The sequence below is a fragment of the Tubulanus polymorphus genome, chromosome 5, assembly GCF_964204645.1.
Source record: "Tubulanus polymorphus chromosome 5, tnTubPoly1.2, whole genome shotgun sequence".
Lineage (NCBI taxonomy): Eukaryota > Metazoa > Nemertea > Palaeonemertea > Tubulaniformes > Tubulanidae > Tubulanus > Tubulanus polymorphus.
Window position 1 is genome coordinate 24308356 of NC_134029.1, and position 24493 is coordinate 24332848.

General features: G+C 39.9%; 1 protein-coding gene across 1 annotated transcript in view; it reads right to left on the minus strand.

Moving 5' to 3' along the window:
• Nucleotides 1-2520: 2520 nt before the first annotated feature.
• LOC141905198 (neuronal acetylcholine receptor subunit alpha-10-like) overlaps nucleotides 2521-24493 on the minus strand; it is a 45091-nt gene continuing 23118 nt past the window's right edge. Inside the window, exons 2-6 of the mRNA XM_074793999.1 lie at nucleotides 15359-15699; nucleotides 7961-8005; nucleotides 4933-5042; nucleotides 3978-4513; nucleotides 2521-3283 (exon numbers count right to left, since the gene is read on the minus strand). Coding sequence (XP_074650100.1) covers nucleotides 2673-3283; nucleotides 3978-4513; nucleotides 4933-5042; nucleotides 7961-8005; nucleotides 15359-15699 — 1643 coding nt within the window. The 3' untranslated portion in view covers nucleotides 2521-2672. The remainder of the gene's footprint in view (nucleotides 3284-3977; nucleotides 4514-4932; nucleotides 5043-7960; nucleotides 8006-15358; nucleotides 15700-24493) is intronic.

The following is a 24493-nucleotide window of genomic DNA, read 5'->3' on the forward strand; positions in this document are numbered from 1 at the left end:
AGTAAGTCAGTTAGAATTAGATCTTTTAAACGTAAAAAATGCACATAAATACATCAATAAATCAGTGCTGAATTGTTACTGATTGCTAACATTATTTCATGTTTTTGTCACTTCTTCGTCGTTGTCCATTCGTCGATCATTTTAAACCCGTTTTGCTAATATTTTCATAATTCATAATATTTCATAATAAAAAATAATAATACATTTTCATAATATTTTCCATTCACTTTTCGTTAAATCGCCCCGGTAATAACGAGGCTGTGGATCCCAGCTGTTTGGTCAGTTATTGACGAATACACAATCGCGAATAAACTTATTTTCAGTCAAATATCGTAGAGATATAATTACTGATGTAAAGCATCAGACAAATCTTTCTCTAAATGTAATTATTTCCATAATTTCTCGATCTTTTTATTTTTGATGTTATTATGTTTTATGATGTTTCAATAACTAATCAGTCTGTACCGATGGTGGCGCATATGTAATTAATCATCTAATACAATAAATGAATGTAGTTATTCAAAATACTTGCATGATTTTACTATTATCTAAGACTTTGAATTAATTCAATATCTATATGCCATATCGAGAAAAAATCCTACAAAAATGAAAAATTCTTGAACAGTTTATATGAATATATTCGAGCAACGTTTCGGTTAAATACTATAAGCCGAGTATACGCCTGATGATGGCTTACAGTATTTAGTCGAAACGTCGCTCGAAATATATCCATATACACTATTTAAGAATTTTTCATCATTTTTGGCGGGAATTGATTGTGGGATTTTTTCTATGATTTTCATCTTACAACACGGATTTTGTGTATCTTCTCGTCTCGAGTATGCTATATGTCAAAACGGAAGAAGCTATATTAACGGCGATGTTACCACGAATTATGGTGTTAATTATCAGCGGTTACAACAGCACGATAACGGCTTCAAGGCTGATATTTACTTCTGGTTTCTTTTATCTTGAAATAGGAATTGGTCCCTTTATTTATTCAATTGGTAAATTTTGATTACAGCAAGGTTTAAAGCAAAAACGTGCTTGTGACGTTCATGCTAGAACCCAGAATCAGACTCCATGGTGACAATTAGTAAAGTATGAACCGCAGATTCTGGATACGATTGCAATCAGGTCACCGAACACTCTTTAACACTAAAACCGTTTTAACTGAGTTCTTGGAGACATTCAAATGAATAAAACATCCCAGCGGTCGTTACTGCGTAAAGTTGCCGTGACGAGTCCGTTACCGTGTCCGATATCGTTACCGTGACGTAACTATATCGGCACGGTCCGGATATTGCAAAACAGCGGTCGTTTTGTTGCTTGAAAAACGTATTTTTATTTACAATCAATTCTTAACAAACGAAACTCCTGTACAATTCAACAACACAAAGATCAAATAGTATATAACATACAAAATATTGTGAACATGATAAATGATGGTTTTGTTTATGTGAGAATTACAATTCTGAAAACTACGTCCCCAACATGTATCGGTTACTGGTCTGGTTAATATACTCTTAAAACTGCAACTTGTCGTTCATTATTAGTTAACAGATTAGTTGCTTAACTTGGATAAGTACCGAATGTTGAAATTCCCGTTTTATATCCAAATACGTTTAGTTAATTATCAACGCTGCATTCCAAAACCAATTTTAAAGCGACAATATTTCCTGGTACCAGACCTGGAGGGGGGGGGTATATTTCTCAGAAAGACTTCACAAACCTGAAGTGATAATCACTATAACGTCAGATTTAGTTGTGTTGGTGCGGTAAACTCTACGCCGTTCTTTAAACCCTTTCCTCGATGATACGATCTTGGTAATATATTCACCCCGAACAGTGAGTTCATATTGATAACCTTGTACACCTTCACAATTGTTGTCACGATGTCGGACCTCAATAATGTCCGGTACACACTGAAACAACTAAAACGCGACACTAGACGCTTTTGATGCTTCTATTTCGAAGCAAGCAAGGAAAGAGATTGTTCTAATTCATTTTTGCATCAGCGTTTTTGTTTAAACACACAATATGTATGTATATCTCGTCCACAAAGAATGCACATCTTTTCTTTCACAGATCCCCTATTGGAAAAGTATACGTACATATATCTCAACCCCTCGCGCTAAAGTCGGTGAATTCTACGAGGTTTATTCTAAAAAGAGAATAATATGCATATTTCCCAAATTTTCAACTCCTCGGTGAAATATTTCTAGCAAATCCTTTGATGTTAAATAGTGTTCGTATTCAATAGATGTACGATATAGAGTTAGGCGTAGAACAGAAACAAAACGGAATGTACGTAATACACGTTTCCCTTATTCAAATATCGTCGATTCGTATTTTATACAGAGACACGAACAATTCGAAAAACCATTGAGATTATTGAAAACTATACAAACAGTACAGAACCTCGCGTGCTTACTCGATAGAAATATGAAATTCAAACTAGCCATTTGATGAAATCTATAATATATTATACCGGATTATCATTAGAACTTTTATAGGTTCTTAAATTTTTTTCAATTTCATATATACGAATATATACGAATTTCGTATACCGGATGATAAGAAGGAAACAATAGACTAGTTAAAGGGTTCATAGATTAGATTTAACTCGAGAAATTCAGAAGTTATTATTTTTCAATATGCTGCAGATGGTTTTATAATAATTTACCCATTGGTGCAATAACCAATATAAACAATGACGAACAGAAAGTAGCGCTGAGGAATATCCAAAATAATACGCGGTCGACTCGCTGAGCCACTTCACGCCATTCCTGTATAACTTCGTCCTCTTGTTCTTCTCTATCGTGTTTTTCGATGATTTTCTTCAAAGCGATGAGAATTTCTTGATTCGTACGCGGATAGTTATTGCCGGCTGCGGCACGCGAGGATGTGTGATGATTGCTGCGCGGACTGTGGTATGTACAGCTGTCCGCTCGTTCACCGGCCGCTGAACTGATCGAATCGGCGGTCGCGTCGCTCGACGTGTTCTCCAATTCTTCGCGAATTTCTTGAGCAATATTCTCAATTGTCAGTTTCAGAGACATGTTTCTAATGTAGGTGGCTGGTTCTCCGGATGAGTAATACTCGCCGATCGACGGTTTTCGTTCCCAGCAACAGTTTTTGGGAATCCGTTTCATGAGTAAACATTTGCGAAGCCATTGAGGCACGGTCGTCTTGTTCGGACCTCTGTGATGTAGGTTCAATACGAACACAGTCATTATTACCGATACTGACGTCATCGACATTACTATCGTTAAATATATACCTAAATAAAGAGAAAAAAAAGATGGAAATAAAATGGTTTAATTATTGAAACTGAAAAAACTGAGAAGTGAGACGAGAAGATACACAATATCCGTGTAATGATGATAACGAGAGAAATTCCACAATAACGAAGCCAAGATTGAAAAATTCTCTATCAGAATGATTATATTTGAGGAGCGACGTTTCGGCTAACAACTGTTAGCCATCATCAGGCGTACTCAGACTCAGTACGCCCTGATGGGTAACAGTTGTTAGCCGAAACGTCGCTCCTCAAATACAATCATTCTGATATAGAATTTTAAATCTTGGCTTCGTTATTGCGGGATTCCTCTCGTTAACTGAGTAGTGGTTTAGGCGTTCGACACGGCGTCGCGGGTTCGAACCCCGTACATTACCGTGAGACAATGATTGGCTCTCTCCACCTAAAGTAAATGGGCACTGTCTCCAATCCGAGAATAAATGGGTTCCTGGCCCGATAGATGTCTCCTGAGCGCTGGGCAGACATTATTGTTGAACATCGGCACTCGAAGCTTGAATAAGGCTCCGCCTTATTTTCTTATCGGTATAGTTTGAATAATAGTTTAGAGTTTAGGGGGGGACCAGGTTTCAGTACAACAACTCATCATATCATCGAGTCTATACAATTGGGGCTCATTATGCTTTCGACCGTCTTGTCATATAAGAGATATACTTACTAATTAGCGGTACAAATTCTGACGTTTCAGGCAGATTTTCCGCAACTGCCAACATGAAAACGGAAAACGCCAACAGTACAGTAATACCGAGAGCTATCTTCTCTCCAGAATCGGGTGGAAGACAAAAAACTAACAGAGTCAGGGCGGACATCATTATACACGGAAATATCACGTTATACATGTAATATAAAGTTCGCCTTTTGATGTAAATGTGAAACGTAACGTCGGGAAAAGGTTCAATACAACACGGGTAAATAACGACATTACGTTCCACGAATATATTAGTTAAATCCCATTCTCCGTTTACTATATAATTAGATATGTCCACATCGTCCGAACGGTTTGTTATGTCGACTTGAAATCCGTCGTAAGTCCACGATCCGAATTTTAGTCGACACTTCTGCTCGTCGAACGGAAAATACGTAACGTCCAGTTTGCACGTGCTTTGCAGTTTTGTAGGCACCGGCCAAAATACTGTACCATCTGATTGGATCATTGCATTTGCGGGCATTTGATCATCAGTATATTCTGCAGCGCTGCAATGTAGAAAAATAGAAAATTCCATTGACTCAGTGGTGGTGGCTAACCCTGATCCTAACCCGTGGTGACCACTATCTATTCGTTAACGAATTGGGGCTTATTTCCAAGGTTTTATTGTCCTACAATTCAATACGATGCGATAATCGTTAATCGCTTCTAAAACAAGACACAAAATACAAGACATCCACGTTGACCTGACAGACCTATACGAACTGGGACTTTACTGGACTAACGTCCTGTGGATTCAGGTAAAGGTTTAAGATTGTGGACTATTTTTGCATTTTTAGTGATTAAAACCCATGTCATAACTAAAAGAATTGAACAGAAGGTTCCTGCCTATTGGGTTTAATCTCTAGACTAGAATCCTTGACGCGCGGGTAACACAGTCGACAGGATTCAGATACGAGCTACTTACTTATTATACAAAACAATATCAGGAAGCCATATTTTATGACATGGTAACCGTATCGTGTGAATTTGACCGAAATTTTTTGGTTTCCATTTCAGAAATTCGTCATTCCATTCCTGAAATAAAAAATGAAATAACTTTAGAACGTTAGAACTTTTGACCCGCTGGATCCGGGAGACTTTTGTGACTTTAGTAAGAAGGCCTTCAAAACATTGCGAATGCCTTGCAATAATCAACGATTTCATCATCAGTTACATCATTTTGAAAACCCAATGTTGTCAATAATCGAGGGTATTTTATCAGTTATCCGGACACCACTGCTGGAGTGTCCTTTTCTAATCAGTTTACCCCCTTGTTATTTGGTGACACCCACAGATCAGTCACAGATTAACGTCACGATTATAGGATGTGCTTCTATTAAGCGGTTAAGCCGAAACCACTTTTCAACATTCTCGATTGCGAATTATTCGAGGCTCAAAATTCAGCGTTTTATGTCTTTAAATAAATACGATTCGACGACGGGTTTATTTTCGTTGGATTCGGTCTTTATTTGTTTTTCATCCCGAAGCGGTGATTATCGTCAGTTCTGTTTCTCTTTAAACTGTGTCGTCAATCGGGAAGATTTGATCGAAATTACGAATAAACAACACCGCATTTAGTTTATTAGTCGCGGAATTCGCGACGAGAAAACGGAGAAAAATTCAGGGCGAATTGCCTGATATATTTCATCCTTAAAATGTTCTAGTATCTCGTTAATATACGAGGAATCTGTCAGAAACGTCACTCATTTATTCATAAGCGACAGAATTCTAGACACATTTATTACGCGAAATGGATTTTCATTGATTTTATATGTTTTTCGATAACCCTTTTGCCATGTCATGTTGTGTAACCTGTTTTTCAGCCCAATCAGTGAGTTTGTTTCAGACACGTCCAGCGATGATCTCGAAGTGAGAGTTCGAAACGTCGTGTATTTTGATTTAAATTCTTGATAAATAAAGTTAGTTTTTTCTGTTCTCCACGTCAGAGTGGACTAGGCTATTCTACTGCGTGTATTTCTAATCCAGTCTCTACTTTAATTTGTATCAGTTTAGGTTTGTCTTGAGAAGAGGCGTATTTTAACCCGTTAACGTTCGACGCATTATCAAAGATACAGAAATGAGAAAAAGGCGAGAATGTTTGTTATCTTATGGATAGCCATCAAAACTGAAGGATTTAGAATCTTTGAAGTAAATTATAGATTCCAACAAACTTTTATTTTTTTCGGAAGAGAAAACTATGAAGTTCAATGAGAGAATATAGCTGCAAAGGTTTTAAACAGAAAACCCTAAAAATCCGCTCGATCAAGCAATGTTTGATGTTCAGAGATTTACAGAACGCTTTCATTGTTAATGAAGCCTGTCTTTAGTTGGATTTTAATTACAGTTCAGTTCATGCTAGATTTCAACACGACTAATTTTCAACGTTCGAATCTAAATTGCAGTTCTTCCTGATCCTAAATTGGTGTTGTTGTCTTGGTTTGGTATCGAGAGAAGTATTTGCCTCGAAGTGTAACTGCGATGTCGCGAGTCAGTCACCTTTGTTTTAGACACACCGTCAACTTGTCTTTACGTGACGGTGAAAATCTACAAAACCTTTGAGAGAGAATGTGTTTATTTCGCTGCCTCCTGCGATCAGAACCTCCCTAGGCCTCACTGTGTATCGATAATTTTTTCCGCTAGATTAACGCAGATAATTTGCGCCATCGAAAGTGGAAAATGTCACAATGCACGAACAGCCCTCACTCTCTTACTCACTCGCCCCTCACTCTCCCACTTGCTCCTCACTCACTCGCTCCCACGAGACACTTGTCTATATTTGATGGGGTATAATTAGTTTCTGGTTCTGCGTCAGAATATTCTGACCTTTCTTACTGATCCGATCAGGAGATAGGAAGAACACGGATTATATCTCAGGCCGTTATCAGTCACATGTTTTGCCTCACGATCTGATTGGTATTGGTGATTATTATAAAACCGGGTAATGGCGCCTTGCTGGGTCTCCATCATCGTATTCATTTTAAGCCGATTGATTTTTGCCAGAGAATAAGGAATGGAGTCTGCGTGAAATGCTACTCTTGCTATCACCATCTTTACTGAAAATTGCTGTCCCTGATTTGAAACAATTTAGGACTACTATGTGATGGATGATACCAAGGACTTTTCGTTTTAGAGTCACATCATGCGAGTTACCTATTGACCCTTACGATAGGGGGCGCTTTATGTCAAGGTCACGCTAGTGGCACCAAAATCCACCAAAAATCTTATATTTCGTAGAGAAAGATTCTCTGATGGATCGAATGATCGTTTAATCTAAATTCTCGCGTGTAATATTCGCTGATTAACGACATGTTGAATGGGGATATCTTTCTATGACGTGTGCGAATTGAATCGCTGATCACCCGGCGGACTAATCTATAGAGTGATTAGTATTCTCGAGTATTTGGTGTTACGGGCGTCTGATGTTCTGTTTCACGCGACCGGTCCGTCGGTAACTAATTCCGTCGCATTTGTTCCAGTATAGGCGATAATTAGCCATTTAGAGGGTCGTAAATTCTGTGATCAGTAACAGTTGATTCATCGAAGCGCGTTGATATAAACACTGCACGGGCTGATACTGCTAGCGCTCATTCAAAAACCTCGCATTTTCTTTGAATATTCAAACGGCTTAGATTTTCGCGGGTTGTTGTCATTTTTCTGGTTTGAACCCTTCATTGACTGGTGCTATATTCACATTTGCGTTTCGTGTGTCCCCTTTTCTTCATTATGTCATCAATTTTATACTTAGAATAAATTACAATCGTGAATCGCCTACTGTTAATCGTAGTTTGTTTGCCTATCTAGGGGGCAGCACCTTACTGTCTGCGATGATTCAGTGATTTTACCATATAATATGAGACGGTATTTTCGGATTCATTTTGTAGAGTTCTAGGTTCAGTTTTTTAAGTTGCATATGTTAGTTTTTCAAACTGATATCGTCGTGACACAATACGTACCTGATCCAACCAAACGTTTGTCACAAGAATCTGATTTTTCTCATCCTGAAAAGAAAGATGACGAAAGTAACTGATTTAGAATTCCATAAAAGGAAGCAAACATCGGCCCTATATTAGGTTGTAACCAGTGTAGACCTCCGCATCGATGTCTAATTAACACAATCGTCTACTATCACGGTTTGACTCTTCAAAGTTGAAATTTCATATGTAGTTCATTCCTAATGTTATGAAATTAAAAGGATTCAAATCTTAAAACCCAGGGCCCAGTTTTATAGACCGGTATTAACTCCAGGGTCCAGTTTCACAGTTCTGAATTAACACTTGACCCTGGGTTAAAACATTGAAAATAAACTGACTTTAACTCAGAGTTAACTCTTACTCACAACTGTGGAACTGGGCCGAGGTGGCTAACTTAATTCACTTCCATTTGAATTAACCCCTAGGTTAATGATGATACCAGTCAATAAAACCGGGCCCGGGACTGCATCCAAAACAGTGTAAAAGAACAAAGGGACTGGGTACCAAACTGTGGAACTGGGTCCTGTAACTGTGGAACTGGGTCCTGTAACTGTGGAACTGGGTCCTGTAACTGCGGAACTGGGTCCTGTAACTGCGGAACTCGGTCCTGTAACTGCGGAACTGGGTCCTGTAACTGTGAAAATTGGTCCTGTAACTGTGGAACTGGGTTCTGTAACTGTGGAACTGGGTCCTGTAACTGTGGAACTGGGTCCTGTAACTGCGGAACTGGGTCCTGTAACTGTGGAACTGGGTTCAGTAACTGTGAAAATGGGTCCTGTAACTGTGGAACTGGGTCCTGTAACTGTGGAACTGGGGTCGGACTCACTGTCACATTCCGGTCACGACACTGTTCTGAATATTTGCCGCCCACGACGCCGCCACATTTTTTAATGAACCATCGCCACGAATGCATTTTCTTTTCTTTCTTTTCTCATCAAAGAAAAGCAAAAAAAAATGGTTTTAATCCTTCATTCAACGAGTCGAGAGTCTGAACGTTTTACGTTCGTCGTGATTTGAATACAAGTCGTGGATGATTCCGTTTGATCCTGAGACAAGTCGTAAACCGCAAAGCGTCGACACTACAGCAGTGGATCTCGTTTAAAAACATCGACAAAAATAAGATTAAACTTTCATAAAGCTTCGTGTCCTTGTTATGGATTGATTTACGGCTTTAAAAGAATCAGTAGGAAGCAGGGTTGGGGAAGGAGGGCGGGAGGAGGTCGTGTCCGCTGAGGTCGTAATTTTGAATTTCAAATTTATCTGAAGAGGAAGATGTTTGAGAAAACAAAAGTATACGATATTCAAATTGAACATTGCAGAATATATTACCAGGAATTAGAAAATGAAATAGCAAAAAAGTGAATGACTAATGTAGTTGAAAAAATGCAATCAATAACATGATCAGACATTGCGAGACATTGCGTGGCATTGCGTGGCACGCATCGTCGATTTAATCAACGATTTTAGGTAAACGGTGCACGCGGTGTATCTGACACAGACGTAGCCAGCCATCAGTTTGAGAATTTCACTAGAAATCGTTAATGGATATGTCAAACAAATCCGGATGGGATTGATGTGTAACGGATAGGAATCACAATCACACAGTGTCGTGTATATAGTCAAAACTACGATATCGCCTAAAAACCTATCATTCATTATAAAGTTAAATCTATAAACTCGGGTATTGAATCATCAAAGGTAACACGTCTGAGTGACCCCATCACGGAGGAACCTTTTTGATACGGTTATTTTTAAGAACCCTCTCGAACAGGTTCTTTCAAGAGCCCGGAAGGGTTCCTCCACACACAGAAGCTAGCGTAGTTTTAAAGGCCCACTAAGGTTCTTCAGAAGAGCTATTTGTTCTAAGTTTGTAGTGAACCGATTCTTATAAATCCGATGTGTTGAAACTGTAAAACGAGAAATACATCCGCTCGTGTTAAAGTTCGACCAATTCATCCTGTTGACTCAATTCATCTTTTCGACTCAAAACTTTTGCTTTCAGATTTTAAACCCGTGTCCCGTTATAAATGTCACAGTTCACGCGAGACCTTGAACATTGTATTAGTTTAAAATTCTCGGCTATATTTTAAACTTCAACGGTATCATTAGAATACATTTAAAACTTTGATGTCTATAAACGCGAACAGGATGTATTGGAGACTGTTATAAGCTTGGCGTATGACAACTTAGGGCTTATTAACACATGATTCGATCGTACAAAAATTCTAAAACGGTCGTTGATGCATCATCGGTTAAATAGATGGCATAGTTTTACTTTTCGTCCTTAGGTTGGAATATGATCCGATCTGTGATGAGGTTTAGGGGTTGAAAAAGAAGTCTCATAATAATGACTGGCAACGACATTTTTCATTATTATCAAACCATCAATACATCTCCATTATGATAAGTACAACATAGTAGGGTAGATTTAAGCCGCGATCACAACGAACATCTTTGGCCCGGAACAGAGTTCGGTAGATAAGTAGGAGTCGTATAGTCAAATACTGAGCTTCAGTGTGGGTGAAGGGATGAGTGTATAATGTGCTACCAGTTTTATAACGACTCTGCTCTTATTTGAACTCGTTTAAAGACTTAAATCGAATCGAAGTGTTAATAACTGTCGCTATAGTCCTGACGTTATCCTAATATCCCACTCCCCGGATATCACTCCCCGGATATGTGAGGTCAGGTTAATATTGAAGCCTGTTGACTGTTTTCAGGGACATCTTGTTCTCAAAGTCTTATTGAAGAAAATAGACGACGATGCCGCTATGCGTATTCGTGTAACGTTTCACCAGAGTTTGAGTCATTCATTCTGAGCTACGTTCGCAGTTGTGGCAGTGTTTTTTAGATTCGACCTTTAATATAAATCGTCAGTCAGTCACGCGTTTATTCGCCAAGGAAAACTTCACAGTTAAATAATGCAAATTCGGAACGATTTTCGCGTTCACTGAGAGTCGAACGACACGGCATTAGACATTGTCATCTTGACGTGATAAACATACGCGATATAAAAACCGACTTCAAATTCAATATAGAATCATCCGCGAGGCAAGAGTCGCCCAATTAAAATATCAAATCACGACTTTTGCCTTTTAGTTGGCAGCGACACATCCGGAGCAGTATCGCGCTAAAGAACACATCCCGCGGGACAGTTATTGCCAGTGTATAACTACACAAAATAATCAGGTCTTTTCTAGTCCAATTACTCAGCCATCAGTAGAGAATGTTACTGAACTCCCGCGGGGCCTGGGAGCAAAATCAACCCCGCACAATGGCCGTCAAAGTTCAAGCTGACTTAACCGCAGACGGAATACGCTACAGGGCAAACCTTAAACCGGCAAACCTTATACCGGCAAACCTTATACCGGCAAACCTTTCCTATCTGCCGAATTCTTATACATGAAAAGCTCCATTATGGATGAATCATTCTACTCAAGGTTAGAGTATCTCTTATAGTCTGTTCTATAAGAGCTGTGTAAATTGTCGGATTCGACAGCAGTCACGAGTCTGTACGGCGCAGGCGACACGCTGGGTCAATTCCATTCAGATAATGATGAAATCATAGTCTGTCGGATACTGCGCATACGCCCGTATATGATAATCCGAAATCAACGAATCTTTATTGATCGCCTGAAAAAACCTTGTCATGTTCGCCCCTAATGTGTGTACACGTGATTGATAACTGCAGCAGGGATTTAAGTAACTTATGCACCCCTGGTAATATACCAGCCACACGGACAGAGATATATTCTGGAGAGAGAGCGCGGACTTTTACGTAAACTCATTGTGAAAGCATTGAGCAACAGACACATTTCTTTCACTGGTTGCTAATACGGGAATGGATCTTGTTCATAAACCTGGCACTTTCTCTCTCTCTCTCTTACCATTGCAGCCAGTCCACGATAAACCAGTCGCAGAACCTTTTCATTCTTTCAGTAAATCTCTGCGCAAAGGAAGTAAAAGAGTTTAAAAGAATTGTTGGTTTTCAGCTGCGCGTTAGATCTGATTGAGCACTGTGATATCAGTCGTAGGTTGACAGGAAGTTGGCGTTGTAACTCTACGCAGGGAAAAGTAAAATCGAAGCCTTGAAACTCGTCACTGATATCGATAAACAATAATACAAGTTGTCGGGTCTATTGATGATGCGTGTCGGTTCCTGTATAGCCATCGAGTTCCACTTAGATTCAGCTCACTCTCTATGAAATATCCTTGAACACCTGACGATTTCAGCGTTACTGCTGATTTCAGCGTTACTGTTGATTTCAGCGTTTCTGTTGTTTCTGTTACTGCTGTTGCTGTTGCTGCTGTTTCTGTTACTGCTGTTGCTGCTGGGGTGCTGGTACTGCTGCTGCTGCTGGTGCTGGTACTGCTGCTTTTGCTGCAGCTGCATTAGACCCAATATCACATTTTCTTCTCGCTCAATGTTTCTTCAACTTCAAACATTTGCGTAATGGACGGAATGACACAGTTCCACATCTGTCGGACACGGTTCCGCATCTATCGGGCACAGTTCCACATCTGTCGGACACGGTTCCGCATCCGTAGGACACAGTTCCGCATCCGTCAGACATCTGTAGAGAGATCTGACATTTTGATATCTGATATTGTAGATATCTGTAGGACAGAGTTGCGTAGTTGCATGGTACAATATACTTCACAAATGGAATCAAAATATAGAAAATGAACGTATTATGACTCCGGACTCAACTCACATGCCTTTTATGAAATAAGATCGAGATTTTTTTAGATGAAAATTTTTTGCGGTCATATCGGTCACCTTCATCCCCTTCATCCAGTCACGACACACCGGTCTCTGATTGCTTGCAGCTCACCGGAGCGCACCTAACGCTCTTCAGTCAGCCACCGCGCGCAATGTCTCATCCGGATTACTGTGAACCAATCAATATCAATCTCAGGTAAAAATCAGAAAGTTGTGCCGTTTACTTTCTGTAAGGTGATCTGACCAGACGATTCACGAGTTGGAAGTAGTTTGACTCGATCTAGTTTTAACTCTAAAAGTACGTCTGATGATGGCTAGTATTTAGCCGAAACGTTGCTCAAATAAATATCTTGTCTAGTATTGACATCTTTTTGGCTGAATTTGTTGTGGGATCTTTCTCGTTTATTCATCATACACGGATATTTTGTATCTTCTCGACTCAGTTCTGGACATTTGCCACACAACAACAACAGATAGTCGGGAGATTTACAAATTTCGAGAGTCCGTCGTGTAAATTGTGTTTGCCAACCATTATGATAGTTGTCTATGGCTCGAAATTCAAGTTCCAATTTATATCTCGAAATGACAGGCTATATACAGAGATTTAAAAAGATAACAAACAAAAAAATTATAATATTCAACAGTTAAATAGAGAGAAAAAAAAAGTATCTTTCTGTGTATGGGTAGCCTTGAGGCTGCTGAGGTCACAAGCATCCAGTAAAAAGGGAATGGACATAATATGAAAAGAAATGAGAATGTCTCCCCAGGTGACTGACCCTCCATTGTGAAAGAGGGCAAATAACCACAGACACTTCCTGCGTCGGATGTCGAATATCGCAAATCTTTCGGTCGTAAATAGGTCAATCGTCGGAAGAAAATGTCGCAAGGAATATTCCATTTACCGCATCGTTAAACTAGTTACTGCAGGTATCGGTATTTATGACCAGTGTCAGCAGTGATTGAATTTACCACGGCTGACAGCAGCAGCGGCAGCAGCGGCGACGACAGGTCATCTGAGTAAAGTTATTACTGCCTGGCCGCGGTTAGATCCCCGATACAAACACACCGCAGTTTTACCCGAAAACTACATCATTCAACAACTGAAGCAATTGGATGATTTTACCGCCAGCGAGTTCTGTTTATCGAATCACGTGATCTTGTTTGTAAATGATTCGATTGGCCGTTTTTACTGTCCACGTGACCTGATTCGAATACGGCTGGTATTTTCTACGTTGGTAAATGTTCGACAAAAAGCGACCGTTTTCCATTCAATGACAGATGTACGGAGGTTATACCTAATGCCATTTTGGGTGTCCTATCCGGTGTTAGACACGGATTTTCAATTGTTTTCGGAGTTTCCTAGATGAGATGCGTATTCATTATTTCTTGGCTTCCTCTGGGTTGGAACCTTGTTAGCTCGTGCGAGTGAGTGGGATGACAATAACATGAAATCCAAGCTTACAATGATACTCATCAGTATAATTCTATACTTATTTGGGTTGATATTCCGGCAGGCGGAAGTTGTTGGACGTCCTTGTAAAATGAGGCTTTAAACCTACCTACTGAGTCTTGATACAGTCTCTACTTACACCACTCGTGTCGTGTAGACTTTCTACGCAGAATGAAAGGAGACCGAGGGCGAATTATTGCTTCGCGCACGAGATAAGAAAACGTCGAAGAATCTGCACTTGAAAGAATAAGTGAATTGAGATAAACAGCAGCGAGCGTCGACCGCACATGGACGACAGCCTCGGGCTAAACTTACTTTTCCTTTTATAATCGTTATCAATAACCGATAACGATTACCCTCCGATCTATTACTAGCTGCTTGTCGTCTGTCAATCATAACAGCACAAAATATCAACTATCCTGAAGTATCCTGAAGAAACTGATCGGTTGTGAAACTTTGCGTTTGTCGTGTTTTTATCCGCACACTATCGTATGTACGATACGTGTGTGATGGGCGCCAAAGGGCCATGTTTCAGGGATTCAAGTTTGTTACTTCTCCTGTTGTCCATCGACTTGAATTATCTTTTAATCGTCGTGTATTTTTCTTATGGTATTAGATTCGTGAACAAAGAATGATGATGATGATGATGAGATAATTGTTAGACGCCTATTTCAATGAGCAAAACCAACAGTTGACGATTTGACAATTCATATTGACAATTTCCAAGTTTTGACTAAATTTCATCATCAAAGAAACGGAAATCGTTTATAGTTTTGACGAAGTTTAATCAAAATTTCGAAATTGTCTAAATAAACTGTTAAATGGGTTTTGCTGATTAACTCTGATATACTTAGTTTGACATCAGTATACATCGGTCAATGTTAGACGTCTTGTATTTCTCCGAGTCTAAAACCTTTCTGCAGAAAATTCAATTCGTTTCAATTCGCTGTAAATAATTGAGGCTTTCTGATGAATCGCGATGGAGCATTCTTTAACGTCTGGGAATTTGAAACGATGGTAGACGATGCATGACCGCGAAGGGACTTCACATTCTGGTCCCAGTTCCACAGTTCTGAGTTGGTGTTAACTCTGAGTTAAAATCAGTTCATTTTCAATGAGTTAACTATTGAGTCAAATTTAACTCAGCAACAGTATACCCCGATAACCATGAATTAGTTGATTCTCTCAGGCTGCTAATGAAACTTACCATGTCAAATATTTGCGTCATTGTCAGACCCATTTTAATGGTCACTGTTGAACTCGCATTCCGCACCGGTCTCACCGATTTCTCATACTTCCTCAGAATATGGTTCATTAATTTTTGTTCGTCCGGTTCACGCTCCGGATCCGGATACATGAAATCATCGTCGTCGTCATCGTTATCGTCGTCGTCCGGGTCGTTGTCCGGTTTCGGCTGCGCTTTCTTTGGTTCGTTTGATTTGGACGGGTTTCGTTTATCAGCCTCTATTATAGTGTACGGTACGTCTTTATTCGGGTTGATTGTACTGGTATTAGTTGTGATGTCTCTGTCACCGGTGGTCGATCTCCCTGAAATAAAATTAAACTAATTCAATTTCAAGATTAGAACGAAGAACGAAGTCACTTTCAGCTCGTAAACCGTTAAACGATATCCTTAAACTTAATCGCGTAGAAACGAAATGGAAGAAAACCACGTAACAGAATTTCCCCGGAGATCATGCAAAATGACTTCTAAATTTACATTTTTCTAAACCTCGTGAATGTTGAGACAACATCACATATTGGGATGAAAATAAACTGGACTTTTCTGAAATAGTTGATAAATCTTGTTAACAATTAAATCCCTTCAGAGAAAATGATGAATGTAATTATATTTGAATATACGTAATAATCATGTTTCTTTATCCGTGAACCGGGACCCTTTAAAATCCATGTATAAACATTTCTTAAATGAAATATATGTTCGGGAGAAGAAAAAATGAACCGCCGGATTTTCAGCTGCGCGAAACTGTAAGCTATTCGGTTTCCTCGGGAGACAACTTTTCTGAAAACGAAACCCATTTTCTCTTCGAAACTGTAATTTCATTTTATCGCAAAATGGAGAAAAAGGAAGACAGGATTGGCTGCCGGCACCAGCAGACGAGACTTATTGCGCGCGCATCTTCTCGATTCCATTAAAATTCATTAGTTGTGAATCATGAGAAAAAAAACATTTCTGTATAAAAACATAATGTGACAAAACAGTGTCAATCTATGCGGCGCCCAACGTCTCTCCTCCCCCTTTTCTCATCTCTTGAGTCCTCCTCTCCTACCCTCTCTCATCTCTTGAGTCCTCCTCTCTCTCCCTCTCTCATCTCTTGAGTCCTCCTCTCTCTCCCTCTCTCATCTCTTGAGTCCTCCTCTCTCTCCCTCTCTCATCTCTTGAGTCCTCCTCTCTCTCCCTCTCTCATCTCTTGAGTCCTCCTCTCTCTCCCTCTCTCATCTCTTGAGTCCTCCTCTCTCTCCCTCTCTCATCTCTTGAGTCCTCCTCTCTCTCCCTCTCTCATCTCTTGAGTCCTCCTCTCTCTCCCTCTCTCATCTCTTGAGTCCACCTCTCTCTCCCTCTCTCATCTCTTGAGTCCTCCTCTCTCTCCCTCTCTCATCCCCCTCTCTCATCTCTCGAACCCCTCTCTCCCCACATCATCTCTCTACCCTTTCTCTCACTCCCCTTTCTCTCACTCCCCTCTCACTCTCAACTCAATCTATCACGCTCTAGCTCCCCACAGGAAATTCGCTTGTGATACCGCAATATTTTCCTCGATCTAGATAAAGATAACTGAATGTCCTTCATAAAGGACGTAAGGTAAATGAACTCCAGTGATGGGCATTCATTGGTTATATTTGAGTAATGAATATTTGCTTGAAATATAGATTATCTATTGCGGGTTCTCGGTATTTTAATCTCGCCAGCATTAAGCCTCATCGATACAGGCAAAATGATGATGTTTCCTCTCCCGTAACATCACATGTCGATATATGAAACAACAATATCGCGACGCCGCAGGTTTTCGGCACTTTACTCATGTAATTCCAGTCTCAACACGTATGTTCGTGTTTTCTGTCGAATCATGTCTAAGTGTTTTACATATTTCATGTCTCTGCCGTCGCGTTCGAAGAATGGAGGTACACGAAGCACTACAGACGGATATTATCCGTGTTTCCACCGAGAATCTGCTGACATTGAGGAGACTTCATTCCCTCAGTCGTGGGTAAAACAATCAACTTCATTACAACGAAAATTATCTTATAATTCAGAAATAAATCCAAGCACATCCCTTCAGAAATTATCATTAAGGGTTTTGACAGTTTGCATCACACGTTTGCTAACAGGGGCCAGCTGCACAGTCGTGACTTAAGTCCAAAAGTGGTCTCAAATCTTAAGACAGGTCTTGTTGTAAGATTGGCAATAGAACTAAGTTAGTCTTTGGTCTTGAATCTAAGCCATGACTATGCAACCGACCCCTGGACGCGACGTCATGATTATTTGCCGTGAGCTAGCTGGATCCAGATCTATTGTTCACGGTTAAAATTTCTAATTTCAAATCTCGAACAATGTGGGAACTGTGTTCTGAAGGTTGCAGCAATGTCGGCCAGTTGAACTGATCTTAGAATAGGGATTGACCTGTTATTTATTTGATTGGTAGATTTCGTAGGGATCGAAACGGGTTTTTTAGATATCAGTCCAAAAATCGACCAACAGGGATACATCTATCTTTCCGCTGTGGTTTGTGGCGACTCTCCACATTTCTCTGATGTGACATATTACAAGGATGTTTTTACTTTGGACACTAATTCCCCGTATAACAATGCGGGAATCTATTTCCGTTTTGAATATCCTGCTCGCAGAGAAGGTGAATAGATAGATCTTCATCAGTTTTATCAGTAAATTGAGATTGATAAAGGACTCGACTGAACAGACGCGCTGTACACCCACCTCGACCTCCTCAGTCGCAGCCGAGTCAGCGCCATATCCATCATCGAATCGTCTTCTCAATCCTAATCGAATCAGTCGTCGAGGTAAATTCAGATTTACCTTTCTATCGACTTAAAAACAACATCCGGCGACTCGGTAAATATTCGAGTTTCAGTCACGCGAGAATCGACGAGATTTTCACTCGGTAATAAATTCGATTGTGCTTGAATTATTTCTTCAATCTGATTCAACAATATCGTCCTCGAGTCCCTCCGATATTTCGTGTTCAAATTCAATTGTTTTTCTATCTTAAATTTAACCTCAAAACCCGTCGTAACGAAATATTCTAGTTTGCACACGATGGTCGGTCTCTGGTGTTGATGGAAAATGATTTTTCCAAATTGAATATTTCTTCTTTATTGGAATTGATTTTGAGATAACACTTTTACTTCCTACCTCGAAACCGTTCGATTGAAAAAAGCTTAATGTCTCTCGTGTCAATCGTCGTGAAGGTGACTTTTAGAGATGATATGTAATTTATAATATTAATTTTACACGTTGCTTTTTATCTAGAGGATTAACAAGGAGCAGTCAAACATAATTAACACAGTATTAAAAAACACGAATAACTTGAGATGCTAGAAAATTTAACGAGGAACCCTAAAATAACACCTATAATGGTTCTCCAAAGAACCCTGTAAAGAAACATGTGATCATATTGAAAGGGGTTCTTTCAAAGATGAACCCTACGACTTAATAAAAGAATTGCTTCTCTTTTGTCACCTGTTATCAAACACATTGTTCTAAATATTGCAAGAAATGTGATATTTCAGAAATATGTTGGTGCTGTCACTGTGGGTTGATATTGCGGTTGTGGATCCAGTTCAATCCACGGTTAATATTAGAATCCCGATTTGAGACATGACAAAATATTTCATTTTGGAGTCGAATCTAACCAAAAGACTGCAGTGTAACTGGATCCTGATTTGTGTCAGAGCTGCAAAAATATCTTGTGTCTTCTGTGTCGAATAAAGGGGTGAAATGTTGATGGTTGAGGTTTGCGATTCAATCAGTTTTAAACGGAAGGAGGGGGCTTTTACAAGTTATATCGTTACCATAGTATCGTTCACACTTGACCAAGAAACTTCCTTTGTTTCCAAATGTTAAATGGCGCACTGCTCAGATTCCGGTTTTTATGCAATACATGCTCAAATCATTCTTTCCTACGTCGAAAAATTCATTTTATACTCGATTTACACAGAATCTTTAATCGACGCAATCAGTCAAACTGGAATGTCACCGGAGATGACTAGAACTGAAATAAATGTCTCATCTGAGACGATATACGCGAGAATCTATGGTACTCATCCATTATACACTAGCATTCTTCTGCACTAGCTGGTTTTTTCTTTTTTTCCGTCGAGCATAGGCGCCGAGTCATCGCTCGCTTCGATTCGGCGCGAGAGATCGGTTTCAGAGAGACACGTTTCTTGTCTCCGAGAACGCGAGTCGGTCGTGTGGATAAACACGACGCGGTCCGGTTCAACCATTCAGAACAAATCTTGTCATTCATATAACCAAGCAAGAGTTTCCAGTCGACCGACGCCACGTACAGCGATCTACCCGAACAACGAGCAAATCACCGAGCGACACAAAACGCGATGTTATTCAATCGAAAATGAGAAATTTGCGTGATTTCTTAGTAGTTTCTTTTCTGTTTAGAAATCAAGACATCAAAGAATATGAAAGCGTTTAACCCTCAGCGGTAGAATCATTATAACCTCAGCTATTGTAGATATTAGCCACTGATTTTACAGTGTCTTGTAACCCTTCCCCTCATTCCACTAAACAACGCTCACGGTATTAATGCTAGTCTATTTCGTATGATGAGGGCAGAGAAGAACCCTCGACCAAGAAACTCTACCGCCATCAAGATTCGAACCAGTGAAGCCTGGATTGACGAGACACCAGAGTTTCTATGCGAAGGGCTGGACTAGACTGCATCAGGATTCGAACCAATCAACCGTGGATTGATGAGGTACCAGTATGTGAATAGCCGATACCAGTATTCTCTGTCCACTGTTGTTTTTATTGGCTGGCCATTTCGCCGATGACGCCACGGATGATTTTCGGTCGAAGCGATTTTTGATGAAGTCGAAAATGTCATTGATGATAATAAGTTATTGACCGACTGATATCGACGATCTGACGATTCGTCATCGTTCGATCAAATTAATGGGTACACAGAAAAAAACCGAACGACGAACAGAATCCGTAAAAACCCCGGATATGGTCGGGATCTGCGACGAGTGAAATAGACGGACGGTTTATCGTCACTCTGCGAGATGAAAAGTTAAGCGGAGCATGAAAGTCATGCACGGTGACTGAATGATTTGACCATTGCCGCGAGTTTATCAGATTATGTCTTGTTTTTTCAGTGCCTCTACATCAAGACCAATTCACGAGCCAGTAAAGAGTTTTTGTTATCCATGCATACAACTGCATGATCCACCTTCGGTTTATATGCATAACTGGAGAGCGAGAGAGGAGAGGGAGAGTGAGGGAGAGTGGAGAGAGAGAGGGAGTTGAGAGAGAGAGTGAATGAGCAGGTGGTTTCTACTGTACACCTTGCTGTAACTGCCCTCGTTGACATGTTTTACTGCAGACACTTAATCATGATACAAACATAAAACGATAAAATGATATAAAGCTTCGAAAATGCTGCCAATACTGTGTCTAAAATCGATGACTTGTGGTCGATGTTTGGAAACTTGGGGGCCGTTTATGAGAACGAATTGATCGTAGTCACAGTAATACAATATTGATGTGTATCTTTATGAGTCCATGGTGAAACGGACCCTGGCAACCAATGATTGTTGGTTACGTTGATTTTCGGTTGTCTATTCCTAACCTGTTTAGGTTCGATAACCAGCGTTCCTCCTTTATCGGTTACTGTTAGCAATTTTCTGTATACATTTTCTGATTATAGTATTTTCTAACAGTAATTGCTCATATTCACGACGATTCACCGATTGAAGATAAGATGCCTTGAAGAGACTGACGGCGCTGAAATATCCATCTTTCGATAAATCATCGGCGTCTCCGAGCGCGCTGTCCCCGGTGCGGGCCGTATCTTATTCAAAACATTGAATATCCCGAAATTATCTCTTCACAAACTCGTAACGAGTTCCAACAGCGGAGATGAGTGGTTTCTATCGACCAGAATGTGACAACGGCTTCCACGGGGAAAAGTAGGAGTTTAGAAAACTAGGTATGCATAAAACAGAGAAGGAATCAGTTTATTTTTGCAAACCAATGAAATAGAGACGGGTGGGTTTTAGAAATTTTCACTGATGTAGTTTCAATATGGATATCTATAAGATGTCTGTACAGCATTTGATGTTCTGAGAACACCTACCTGGTGGCACCACAAACAAAAGCCAACAAAGTATCTTTTTACCTTGGCTGCTCGATTGGTTGTCTGTACCATTGAAATAATGTAAGCCATTTATTTCTGATATAGAAGTCAATTTTGCATTTCATGTAATCAGATTTTTTCGTAATTCTCCACGAGCTAATAAACTAACTCCCACGGTGCGAAGATAGCTATTGATTTTCTCTCCGTTCCAGCTATAGGGCTGCAGTAACCAACGCGTAATACGCAGCCAATTAAATGATTATTATATAATTTGATTAACGCTCGAAACAAGCGTTACACACATAAAACCTATGTATAACAGAGATTACTTAAATGGTAGAAAGCCCGCTGGATCCCGCGTCATCACGACGAGAATCAGATAAAATAATTAATTTCATCTCGCTGGTTATTATCGTGGAAATAACCGTTTTATAATCTATGAAGCGATTAGTCGAGTTAATCTCTTCGTGAGTGAAATGCGGATTAATTTTTAGCGAATCGTAATCTCGTTGACATTTTCAGCTGTACCTGGAGCGTAAACACTTCTAACAGAAATATATTCTTTAACCTTGTAATGGTAGTTGAAAAAAGTACAGTAGAAAGAGTGCAGTATGGCTGTATTTCAGCAGAATATTGAGCTAGAATTTGCGAGGAATTTTGTTTGTGTGTTAATGTATCTCTAAGGGAAATGTAGCACGCAACAATGCGCTCATGTGAGTTCAAATATTTGAATAATGGATTTCACTAATCTGTTACTGGTTTTTATCTGCGCATTTGAACTATTATCATCACAAACATTATAAATCATTAGATGATTTATAATATGGAAACACGTAGGGCATTAGGGGCTGCAGGATTCAGCTGTCGTCGATATCACCTTTTGAACTATAAAGTATTCTAAATTCTAACTTCAAAATCTGTTTAATATCTAGTGATAAGATTCTTACCCGTGATTGTCAATGAAAAACTGTCCAGTTATGGGATTCGGACCCGTAGACTCTAGACTAGTGATTATTGCATTTTGTAACAGTCACCAAATTGATATGATGTAATGTATAATGAAAATACTGATTAGTCAAATAATTTGACTAAACTTCAGAGAAACATAAATAACATAAAATAACGATGTAATGTAACATCTATATTTTTCAATTACTGTTTATCATTATTATGCTAGTTTCATTTTCTTAATGTTGAAGTTTAGTCAAAACTTCAAAACTGTCAGAATAAATTCCAAATCCATCGACAGTTGGTTTTGCTTACTGGACTTTATAGAGTTGCGACATGAACTATTAACTAATCTTCACTCTATAACCCACAACACACTGTGGAGCCAGGTCCAGACGCTTGAGACATGCAGAATACCTCGAGGCAGGAGGGAAAAGGAGGAATCAACCAGCGGTGAATATATTTACCAGCACACTTATCGCGCCGCGACCCTTGCCCACAGTCTCTCGATGATAAATATATTGCGGAAACTGTCACCCGTAATTTTACCGGCACCAACTCGTTCGCGACTCGTCTGATTTACATTGACGCGTTCTCGGTCGGTAAAAAAACCGACAGAAAATTTCCTGTAGCGGCGATGATGAGTGCGCGACCCAAACTCTCCGGGGATTCGTCCTAACTGATTGGCTATCGTGCAACCTGTATATTTAAATAGAGTCTCAGACCACGAGATAATCGAGGTCCTAAGATTCCCGGTGACTCGCGAGCCAGATCAGTTTAGTGTACGTGTTGCCTAATGGAGGCCTTGGTGCGATTAGTTCGGGGACTAATTGTATAATGCATTCTGCCTCCCGAAGAAAATGACCAATCCCGATCGACACTGAACGTTATTCTAAACACTAAACCTAACCCACGGAAATGTGGTTGAAATTCAAATCATCAAAATCAAATGTTTACCCGGGCAAAAATCAGCTGAAAACCATTATATTCAATTGAGCCGATGTTTCATCAGGTCAAAATATGTGATAAAAATTCGTGAATCGATATGTTGCTTAGAATTATTCATCCACAGACCACGCAATTTTACAATGAGATACTCATGAATTTAGAGCTAGGAGGGTCGTGTATGTACATGAATGTCGGCGTAATATTTCAACTTGATTTGAAAGGACGACGGGTGCCATAAATCAGTGAGTTTTAGTTCAGCTGTGCATCATTTTGTGCTGGTCATTTCAACACCAACATCATGTATGTACTACTAGAAATGAGGCCACGCATGTACTACTAGAAATGAGGCCACGCATGTACTACTAGAAATGAGGCCACGCATGTACTACTAGAAATAAGGCCACACATGTACTACTAGAAATGAGGCCACACATGTACTACTAGAAATGAGGCCACGCATGTACTACTAGAAATGAGGCCACGCATGTACTACTAGAAATAAGGCCACACATGTACTACTAGAAATAAGGCCACACATGTACTACTAGAAATGAGGCCACACATGTACTACTAGAAATGAGGCCACACATGTACTACTAGAAATGAGGCCACGCATGTACTACTAGAAATGAGGCCACGCATGTACTACTAGAAATGAGGCCACGCATGTACTACTAGAAATGAGGCCACGCATGTACTACTAGAAATGAGGCCACACATGTACTACTAGAAATGAGGCCACGCATGTACTACTAGAAATGAGGCCACACATGTACTACTAGAAATGAGGCCACGCATGTACTACTAGAAATGAGGCCACACATGTACTACTAGAAATGAGGCCACGCATGTACTACTAGAAATGAGGCCACGCATGTACTACTAGAAATGAGGCCACACATGTACTACTAGAAATGAGGCCACGCATGTACTACTAGAAATGAGGCCACACATGTACTACTAGAAATGAGGCCACGCATGTACTACTAGAAATGAGGCCACGCATGTACTACTAGAAATGAGGCCACGCATGTACTACTAGAAATGAGGCCACGCATGTACTACTAGAAATGAGGCCACGCATGTACTACTAGAAA